Consider the following 11555-nt stretch of genomic DNA (forward strand, 5'->3'; position numbering starts at 1 on the left):
TCTTATTTCCTAAGCAGAAATGATTTAGGGAACTCGTTTTTAAAAAAAAAAAAAACAAAAACAAGTTGACAGTTCTCTCCACCTAGATTGTCACCTCCTTTGACTTGATTGTGGGGTCAGCAGCCTAAACGTAATATTTTAAATTAATAAATAATTTTTTTAAACTAAGAAAAAATCTAGAAACCTTTTCAATCTCTCTCTCTCTCTTTTTTTTTTTTTACATCTTGGCAGAGAGCAAGCGGGAAGAAGCGGGAAGTTCCTTAGCACGGTTCCGGGTTTCCTTGCGCCCCGCCCGCCCGCTCGCCCCACCACAGCTACAGGCTTTTTAGTCCCTGGGTCGGTCTGTCCTGCAGGGAACAATCCCTGTCCATCCGTCTGCGCTCTGCCCGCCCGCCGGGCATCTGCCCTTCTCTCCTGACTCCGCCCCGCATCTGTCCGGAACCGCCTCGCGTCTGAGCTGACCCAGTGCGCGTCCGCCAGTCCCTCCGGACCCGCCGCGAGTCTCAGGCTGCCGAAATCACCGCGCGTCACTCGGTCCGTACCCAGTGGGCATCTTGGGTATCTGGGCGGTCTCCGGTCCCCCGCGCGTGTGTCTGTCTGTCTGTCTCTCTGTGCGATTCGCTGCTTGCAGCCTGCCCGCCTGGCCGCAGCGCACCAAGTGTCCAGTTTGCCCTTTCGCTGACGCTGAGTCTCGTAGCGCGGCCTTAGTGAGCCGCCAGCCCGCCTGAAACCGGCCAGGCAGCCGGCGGAGGAATACACGTTCGGCCCCTGCCCTTGTTGTTATCATTTTAAACCCACGGGAGCTTGAGGCCTATTTTTATGCAGAAAATTGGTCGTGAGGCCTCTGTCGGCAAGGCTAGATGTGGGGAGCCAGCCAGCTGCTTGGTGATTTCTTACTATTTAGCGGGAAAAGAGACATTTTCTCTCCTACTACTAGCTTTTGAAACTGCTTTTAGATCTGAATGGGTGGAAATTCTAAGCCCCCTTAGGGAGAATGGATTCGTTATTGGGGTGCTTTTTTGTCTGATGCGTTTGTTCTGAGCCTGCTGACCAGCTGTTTCTGAACTTCATTTTCTCAGCCTCAACAGTGATTCTGAGTCTGCTTTTAGCTTTCTTCGCCTTGGCTTTATTCTGTTTGTGAACAGCTGTTTGGCCCATAGCTTAGAGAAAGCAGCCTTTTTGTCTCTCCCAAGAGAGCCTTCTCCCTGTGCTCAGAGAGATGGGGAGTGGGGAGCCTAATCCTGCTGGCAAGAAAAAGAAGTACCTCAAGGCTGCCCTGTATGTGGGTGACTTGGACCCAGATGTTACCGAGGACATGTTATATAAAAAGTTCAGGCCTGCTGGACCTCTGCGCTTCACCCGAATCTGCCGTGACCCGGTGACCCGCAGCCCCCTGGGCTATGGCTACGTTAACTTCCGCTTTCCTGCGGATGCTGAGTGGGCACTGAACACCATGAATTTTGATTTGATTAACGGCAAACCATTCCGTCTAATGTGGTCTCAGCCAGATGACCGCTTAAGAAAGTCTGGAATTGGAAATATATTCATCAAAAACCTGGACAAATCCATTGACAACAGGGCCCTTTTTTACCTGTTTTCAGCTTTTGGGAGCATTCTCTCCTGCAAAGTCGTATGCGATGACAACGGCTCTAAGGGTTATGCCTATGTACACTTTGACAGCCTGGCCGCTGCCAATAGGGCCATCTGGCACATGAACGGAGTGCGGCTCAACAACCGCCAGGTGTATGTGGGCAGATTCAAATTTCCGGAAGAGAGGGCTGCTGAAGTTAGAACTAGGGATAGAGCGACTTTCACTAATGTTTTCGTTAAAAACTTTGGAGATGATATGAATGACGACAAACTGAAGGAACTTTTCAGTGAGTATGGGCCAACTGAGAGTGTTAAAGTAATAAGAGATGCCAGTGGGAAATCGAAAGGCTTTGGATTTGTAAGATATGAGACACATGAGGCTGCCCAAAAGGCTGTGTTAGACCTGCATGGAAAGTCCATCGATGGGAAAGTGCTTTATGTAGGGCGAGCACAGAAGAAAATTGAACGTCTTGCTGAGTTAAGGAGAAGATTTGAGCGGCTGAGATTAAAAGAAAAAAGTCGGCCTCCAGGGGTGCCTATCTATATTAAGAACCTGGACGAGACCATTGATGATGAAAAACTGAAGGAGGAATTTTCTTCCTTTGGATCAATTAGTCGGGCCAAAGTGATGGTGGAGGTGGGGCAAGGCAAAGGGTTTGGTGTTGTCTGCTTCTCCTCTTTTGAAGAGGCTACCAAAGCAGTAGATGAGATGAATGGTCGCATAGTGGGCTCCAAGCCCCTGCAGGTCACTCTGGGCCAGGCCAGGCGCAGGTGGTAAGGATAAGAATGCTCAATTTGTTTCAGCCTTAAGCTGGTGCCTACTTAGTTTGGGCTACTTTGTGATAAGAGGTTATTTTATGTCAATTAACAGGTTTTTTTAAGTGAATACTTTCTTTTGGAAAAAAAAAAAGTGAAACCAGAAAGCCTTGTTCATTTTAGTGAAAAACATAATTTCTAATTGTAAAACTGTCATTTTGTACTATTTTTCGATATAATATCCTTAGGAATATATAGAATAAAGTTTATTCCTCCACACACTTGTCCTAAACCAATCAAGGTGAGGTAATTGAGAATATGTCCTTCCTTATTTCACTAATACTACTAAATTTCATTTCTATTAGGTCCTTACATCTGAGTCTATCACAGTGAAAACTTCTAACTTGCTTTTTGAGAAATCAGTAGAGCAGGGGAAAGTGTATGTGATCCAGTTAATGTTTATGAATAATTTTACTTTAAATTATTATTTAAAATGAATATTCCTTTTTAAAGATGTGAGCTTTTTTTTCTTTTTATTTATTTATATTTTTCCCTTTTTTATTATACTGTGGGCATACCACAGACTTCATAGTGGTTTTTAGTAAGTTTTGAGAGTTCCCACTATTAACTTTATAACTTCAATACACATTTTGGTACTTTATCAATCAGTACATTAGATTAACACTTTAAAGATTGATTTTTTAATTCTATGTTTCATCTTAAAAACCTTTCCTGAGAGATTTAATATTTGAAGACAGGCTAAGGAGCATTCTTATCGCTTGTTTTGCTAAACTCTTTAGTAGGTATATTTGGATTGTGTTTAATTAACAAAAAGGGTGAATAACAACATTGAATTGCCTTTGTCTATAGTTAATTTTAGGATTACCTTCAGCCTTTGTCATGTCAATATAGAAGGTAAACATTCCATGTAATGATGTTGAAAACTACTTTGAAGAACAACTTCTATTAAACTTGTCATTACGTCTTGTAGACTGCTGAATATATTCACAAGATAATTTCACAGATGTTTCAAAATTAAGGAAAAGGTCCTCTCTCTTGATTAAGTGGCATGCCTCCATCTATCATATGAGATCTCTTAATCCAGTGTGGTTCTCTTTCTGTCTAGCTGCTTGGAAGTTATGACAAAATATTCTGTTCTATGTTGCAGTTATGTTATTTGCCCTGTGACTTCTATATTATGGATTTTCTGTGTTTCACTTGTAGTTCCCTCTTGTCCACACCCATCTACCTTTCAATCTGTATTACACTTATTTTCTTATTTTTTTTTGGATTGTGCTGCTGCTCTGCTCAGTCACTCAGTCATTTTTGATTCTTTGGGACCCCGTGGACTGTAACCCACCAGGCTCCTCTGTCCATGGAATTTTCCAGGCAAGGATACTGGAGTCAGTCACCATTTCCTACTCCAGGGGGTCTTCCTAACCCAGGGATCAAACCCATGTCTCTTGTGTCTCCTGCATTGGCAGGCAGATTCTTTACTACTGCACCAACTGGGAAGCCCTTTTCTTTGGGATTGCCTTTCTTTTGATATATGCCAGTTCAAATCCATTTTGGAGTTAGAGAAATAAATACTTAACTTATGTAAAACTTAAATTATTACTTTTAAAAAATAGCATTCACTCATACCACAAATCCAATCATAAGAAACTATTTTATCTCTATTCTCAGTTGATTTTTATTACTTTATGTAGAAATCTTTCATATATAAAACAATATAAATATATAATTTTTAAGACTTCTTTTAACTCTTTGCCCATAAAATAATGAGAATAACTTGTTTTCATGTAACGGTTTATCTACAGACTACTTGTATATTCATTATCAAACATTTTCAAATGGAAACTATGGTTTTTATTGATTATATACATAATACATGCTCCTTGTAAAACAAATACAATGATGCAGAAACTTACAAAAAAGGAAGTAAAATTCCCAGAGTTCTGAGACAACCATTATTAACTTTTTAACTGTGTGCTTATCTTTTCATGCCTTTCCCCCTATGTATACACACACTGTTTTACAAAAGAAAAGAAAACATACTATATGTATTTTTTTTAATTTTAAGCCAAAACATAACCATCTGTTCATGTCAATAAATACCAATCTGTATCATCAATTAGTGACTACATAGTATTCCATTGTGTGGATGTACTATATCTTATCTAAGTAGTTCATTATTAAATGAGATTTATTATATGTTTTTCAATGTTTTCTACATTTGTAAACAATTCTGTGATGAACATCCTTGGTTAAAAACAGTATCAGTTATATGAGCTTGACAAAAAATATCTATAGCATGTAAAAGCTTACATCTACTAGAAAAATAAAAATGCACATCATATTGATATACATGTACCTAAAATTTGAAAAGTGTTAATGATATATTCTTCATTTAAATTGACAAAAGAAAAAACTAACGGAAATAATTTTTCATATTTTATGAGCCTAATGCTTTACATCATTGTGATCATAAAATATATGAAAAGGAAACAACTTCAAATAAAATTTAAAATACTTATCAATATATTGGTAATTATTTTACCATATGTGCTCTCTATTTCTTTCCCCCCATTGCCAGTTATCATTTGAATTTGTAAACTTGAAGTGTCAGTGTTAAGACCTTTGCAAATACTTTGATTCAGAATAAATCATGAAATATGTATAGGAGCTAAAAACTTCAAATATATGCATTTTATACACTTTGGGAAAATATTTAAGTATTTAAATTATTACTGTTTTCAAAAAGCTAGTCCGTATAAAGAAAAGGAGTAATTGTGGCTAGGTACAGATAAAACATACATGTTAGGACTCTGCAGATCAGTCAAAAGAACTCTGTAAATTCAGGACATAAAAAGCATGGTTGAAAAGTATAAAAGAAAGGTAATCTTTATTTAAACACAAACAGCTGGGTAAATTTTTCAATCTTGTATTTTTCATTTTTAGATACATTTAATACACTTCTAATATTTTAGGCTTCCAAGGAGGAGCCAAAGAACTGAACAGCTTAAATCAGTGACAAGGCATTAAAAAATAGGTTATTATTAATTTTATAGCCCAAGATAATTAGTAAAAATTAATAAAACTATGTTATTAATGATCAACTTAATAGTGAACTATTTAATACAATGTTTTTGTTTTTTGTTTTTGTTTTTTTTTTTTTTAGCTTTTCAAAATAGTCACTTGTACAGGTTTCAAATGTGCCTAGGGAGAAGGAAATTCAGAACATTTTTTGTGATTGCAAACATCATAGTAAAGGTTATTTGGGGAAGGATTTCTTTTTTCCCAATGGCTTATTACATATATTTTTCTTCCAGCTTTTTAAAAGGTTTGTATTTATTTTTGGCTGCGCTGAGTCTTCATTGCTATGGGGGATTTTTTCTAGTTGCAGAAAGCAGGGGCTACTTTCTAGTTGTGGTGCTTGGGCTTCTCATTGTGGTAGCTTCTCTTGTTGGGAAGCACTGGGCTCTAGGGCATGTGGGCTCAGTAGTTGTGTTTCCCAGGCTCTATAGAGTACAAGCTCAATAGTTGCAGTGTGCATGCTTAGTTGCTCCGTGGCAGGTGGGATCTTCCCAGACCAGGGATCAAACCCGTGTCTCCTGCATTGGCAGGCAGATTCTTTACCATTGAGCCACCAGGGAAGCCTGGGGAAGGATTTTCTTTACAGGAAGTTTTAAGCATCCTGGTGCTTTTCTGGTTGAATCCATAGTTAAGGAGAAAAATAAGATGTTACATGTGTAAGTGATATTTTTAGCCCAGAGGGAAAGAATGTTGAATAAGAATACTTTTTAAGGGAATATTTAGGAGTGGAGTGAATACCATCTTATTTGTGAATAAATAGCCTAATATAAGGGAATAGTTAAGAATGTATCAATAAATGACTTATTGTAGATGATAAAGATGTTCCCAGCACCTGTGACAATACCTGGACAATAATTAGCATTCCATGATTACTTGTTGAATTAATGAGTTCATAATCTATGGATTATGTCTCTCCACTTGTTTGCTTTCCAATTCTCTTCTCAGTATTTGACAAGAGAAATGTTATTACAGAATAAGCCATTTTTATTAAATCATATCCTATGAAGAAATAATTAAGAACAAATTGCTTACATAGATTGGTGCTTCTAACATAATGTTACTGATAACATGTACATGAATGTGTGCTAAGTCGTTTCAGTCATATCCAACTCTTTGCATCCATATGGACCATAGCCTGCCAAGTTCCAGTGTCCAGGCAAGAATACTGGAGTGGATTACCATTTCCCTCTCCAGAGGATCTTCCTGACAGAAGGATTGAACCCATGTCTCCTACATCTTCTGCATTGGCAGTGGATTCTTTACCACTGAGTCACCAGGGAAGCCCATGATGTTATTCTCATGAATTTTAACCTAACCAATGGTTTCTTAGAGCTTTAAAAGAGTTAATATATTCCACTTGGCTCAAGGGGATCATGGTCAGTAGTTTGAAGTAAACTAGCTACCACTGGAAATCTGAGACAAGAAAGGCCTAACTAATTCAACATACAAATATTGAGGATGTAATTCCTATGAAACGTAAAAACCAACCCCAAGTACTTTTACTCTCAAAAACCAAAGTTGATTTTAAAGATCTTTCATTTGGTACAAAAACAGATCAATGTTCACACTAAATTTCTCATCAAAATTTGAGGCCTACATAATTTATTTCAGTTGAAAAAATATTGAATGCTTTAGAGAGACTGCAAGAAAAATGGATGAGCCCTGATATTGTATTGTCTCAGTCATCAGAGTAAATTAGTTTGTTTTAGAACTAAATGTAAGGAAAACACCAGATATTGGCACCTTTTGTGTAATAAATAAGCCTTCTGTAGTGTAGCGTAAATAATTTTATATCTTCTTGAGGTTGATTTGAAACTTCCAAAAGGGTAAATTATGCTTCTGAAAAATCAAGGGCTTTTAAAATCAATATTTGGGGCATTTAAAAAGTAATTTAAGACTGTTTTACACAGAACGGCAAGCAACTGTTTTTTTAACTTACCTCTCAGGATTTGGGACAGAGAAATATCAATAACCTCAGATATGCAGATGATGCCACCCTTATGGCAGAAAGTGAAGAGGAACTGAAAAGCCTCTTGATGAAAGTGAAAGAGGAGAGTGAAAAAGTTGGCTTAAAGCTCAACATTCAAAAAACTAAGATCATGGCATCTGGTCCCATAACTTCATGGCAAATAGATGGGTAAACTGTGGAAACAGTGTCAGACTTTATTTTGGGGGGCTCCAAAATCACTGCAGATGGTGATTGCAGCCACGAAATTAAAAGATGCTTACTCCTTGGAAGGAAAGTTATAACCAACCTAGACAGCATATTAAAAAGCAGAGACATTACTTTGCCAACAAAGATCCGTCCAGTCAAGGCTATGGTTTTTCCAGTGGTCATGTATGGATGTGAGAGATGGACTGTGAAGAAAGTTGAGCCCAAGAATTGATGCTTTTGCACTGTGGTGTTGGAGAAGACTCTTGAGAGTCCCTTGGACTGCAAGGAAATCCAACCAGTCCATCCTAAAGGAGATCAGTCCTGGGTGTTCATTGGAAGTACTGATGCTGAGGCTGAAACTCCAATATTTTGGCCACCTCATGCGAAGTGTTGACTCATTGGAAAAGACCCTGATGCTGGGAGGGATTGGGGGCAGGAGGAGAAGGGAGTGACAGAGGATGAGATGGCTGGATGGCATCACCGACTCAATGGGCATGAGTTTGAGTAAACTCCAGGAGTTGGTGATGGACAGGGAGGCCTGGTTTTCTGTGATTCATGGGGTCGCAAAGAGTTGGACACGACTGAGAGACTAAACTGAACTGAAATCCCTGAAAAGAAAAAAATGCAGTGAGGAACTTGGAAGCTTTTCTTTTCCAGTGTTTCAAGAAGCCCAACTTATATCCCTTATTGGTTTCATTGTACAAAAATATATTATGTGTTCACGGTCCTAAATAAGGGGATGAAGGACAGCTTTATTAACATTATGGCAAGGATGGTGACAATGCAATTCAAGATGAAGAATGCATTTCCTTGTTCACTGAAGAATTTTTAGAAAAGAGGATTTGTGAATTAACTCAGCAATAATTAAAAGAAGGATCAGAGATTAATAGATATTTAAATGTTATAAATCTAAATGAATACTGCAAAGAAAGTAAAATTCTACCTAGTTTGATATCTACTTTAGCATGAAGCATCATGAACTGTTTTCACTCACTATATATGGTTAGTCTTAACACTGGTTTGACTACTACAGTAATACTATACCTCAGGAATATCTCATTTCTAAGTGAATTTATTAATTACTAGTGCTATACTGGTCCTCTTTACTCTCTTACTTTCATTGCCTAATCTCAACTCCATCCTTGTTGGAATACTCAAGTTTATGTAAGTTATTTCTGGTTTACATAGTTTGTCAAAATATTACCTCAAAAACTTCTTTTAGACATGCTCATGTGTGATATACCGATTTGTTGACATAAAGTTTCATGACTTGCATGTCAAGCCACAGTAGATAGTGGAAAACATCTATTGTTTATATGGATTAATGCATCTAGCTGAAGATATTATTTTACAAAGTGTAAATATCAGAATGATGCTGATTCTGATATTGAAGCTGTGGAGTCTGTTTGGAATTGTGGTTTCATATTGTATACATGGGGCTTCCCTGATGGTTCAATGGTAAAGAATCCACCTGCCAATGCAGGAGAAGTGGGTTTGATCCCTAGGTTGGGAAGATCCCTCGGAGAATAAAATGACAACCCACTCCAGTATTCTTGCCTGGAGAATCCCATGGACAGAGAAGAGCCTGCCAGACTACAGTCCATGGGGTTGCAAAAGAGTTGGACACAATTTAGCAACTAAACAATGACAGTGTATACATGAGCTAGAGCATCTGATGACCAAAGATTGAGTAATGTAACTAGAAATATATATTGATAATGTAAGACGAATTTTGAGATATGAAAGCAACATTCCAAGCATAACAAGAGATAATGCTAAAAGAAACTGTCCAACTTCTCTGAACAGGCAATGTAGGCAATGAACATAATCTGTATGCAGCCGCTAGTTGTTATGTGGAGACACACCACAACATCACAATAATGTGAACTCCCTCAGGCAAAGAGTAAAAACATATAGAAAGATACAATTTTATGAAACTTCTATTACATTTTTATATAAGTGAAACAAACTGTGAAGGAAAGAAAAGCAAGTATGAACTAAGTATGTTTCTTACTTTAGTCTCCAAGGGAAAAAAAAAAAAAAAACAGTTTCACTTTAGGCAGAATGATTTTCTTAGACCACTGGGTCATTTTCACTAATTTTTATCTTTAGATTGTGAAAGATGCACTTATGTAATCTAATTTATTGCTCAAAGGTAAATGTGTAACCTCAATACAATCTATTTTTAAGATAATATACAAACCAGAAAAGTGTCACAACCTTTTCTCAACAGCAAGTTTCACCATACAGATCATTTAAGCTGGATTTCTGATACATATAATTGCATGCTTAAAATTTTATCTCTAATTTGGGGCCAAGAATTTAGGGCTGTGAGAAATATATTTAATTACTCTTGGATCATGCATTTTTAGAGTACTGTTTGATAGAACTATTTATCTTGCTTAATGTACAAAAGCTATCTTTCAGGTTTCTGGATGAAATTGAAAATGTTATTAGTACTTGAAACAATATGGAATCTGTCTCTAAAATAAAAATTAGAAATCATTGAATAACTAAGAAAATTATTTTAAGTGATTTTAATCAGTATCAGGAATTCATCAGTAAAAAAAAAAATTTTCAGATAAATTGGGAATGCATATTCTGGGATTCTCAAGTGGTGCTAGTGGTAAAGAACCCACCTGCTAATTCAGGAGACATAAGAGATACGGATTCAATCCCTGGGTTGGGAAGATCACTGAAGGAGGACATGGCAACCCACTCCAGTTCTTGCCTGGAGAATCCCCATGGATAGAGGAGCCTGGTGGGCTACAGTCCGTGGGCTCACAAAGAGTCAGACATGACTGAAGTGACTTAGCATTTTGAAATGCAAAAAAAAAAAAACTGAATACTAGTAAACACATTGTTCTCAGGTAGAGAGTTCTCACAAAAATATTTGAAAATAAAGATTGGATACAAAAGGGCAAAAAAAATCATGGATATCTTTCACAAGTACTCAGAGAGAGGAGGAATTTCTCCAGTGCCTCATCAGTGGAGACCCAAAGAAGCACCAGAAATATACAGGAAGTGGAGAAAAGAGGAAAGATTTAGCCTTTAAAAATACAAACTTGTGGTTCCCCATGGAAACTTCATTAAGAATAGTCAGATTTTAATGCTTAAAGTTCTCTCAGAAGATAAATTATTTCTTCTTTTCTCAATTTCATATACAGTACCTAAAAGCTCAGGACTTCCTGGGATTCTATAGTGCTATCATTTTTTTTAAGGTCCCCATGTTTCAGTGTTTGAGCTCAGCTGTCCTAAGAGTTATTCTTTCCAATGTGTACTGGTAAATTTATAAATTTACTATTATGTAAATATGGACTTCCCCGGTGGCTCAGTTGGTAAAGAACCTGCCTGCAATGCAGGAGACCACCTATGTGCAAGAGACTCTGATTTGATCCCTGGGTTGGGAAGATCCCTTGGAGAAGGAAATGACAACCCACTCCAGTATTCTTGTCTGGGAAATCCCACAGACAGAGGAGCCTGGTGGGCTACAGTCCATGGGGCGGGGGGGGGGGGGGGGGGGCAGTGTGCAATAGCTGAACACAACTTAGCGACTAAACCACCACCATGACACACATGGTTGATCATTCCTGTCAAAAATTCAAAGTTTGCTTGGTGACGGGGGAAGGAGGCAGTACTAATTCAAGTAAAATGAAAATCTCGTGTTTATAGGGAAATTGGATCAACTGATGGATGGGTGGAAGGATGGGTGAATATGTGCATACGTACATAAATATATGTATAAGCAATAATAAAGAGGGAATAAAAAGGGAGATAAGAACAAATGCATGGAACCCAAGAATAATGATGTATTGTGTACCATATGAGTTCAAATTCAGAACCACAGAACTCTTACACCAAAAGCAGTCCTTTGGTTTCCAAGCAAGGCTGTCTTCCAAGGAAAGGTGATAGGAAAAATGATGACAGGTGGCGAGAGCCATAGGCAGGTTTGATCTCT

The 11555-nt window shown here is 37.9% G+C and overlaps 1 protein-coding gene across 1 annotated transcript; it reads left to right on the forward strand.

Annotated features, from left to right (window-relative positions):
* Positions 1–295: 295 nt before the first annotated feature.
* On the forward strand, positions 296–4480 carry LOC110130201 (polyadenylate-binding protein 5). The gene is made up of 2 exons (XM_020881995.2): positions 296–534; positions 1080–4480. The coding sequence occupies exon 2, from the start codon at positions 1220–1222 to the stop codon at positions 2366–2368; it is 1149 nt and encodes a 382-aa protein (XP_020737654.1). The 5' UTR covers positions 296–534; positions 1080–1219; the 3' UTR covers positions 2369–4480.
* Positions 4481–11555: the final 7075 nt, after the last annotated feature.

The sequence above is a fragment of the Odocoileus virginianus genome, chromosome X, assembly GCF_023699985.2.
Source record: "Odocoileus virginianus isolate 20LAN1187 ecotype Illinois chromosome X, Ovbor_1.2, whole genome shotgun sequence".
Classification (NCBI taxonomy): domain Eukaryota; kingdom Metazoa; phylum Chordata; class Mammalia; order Artiodactyla; family Cervidae; genus Odocoileus; species Odocoileus virginianus.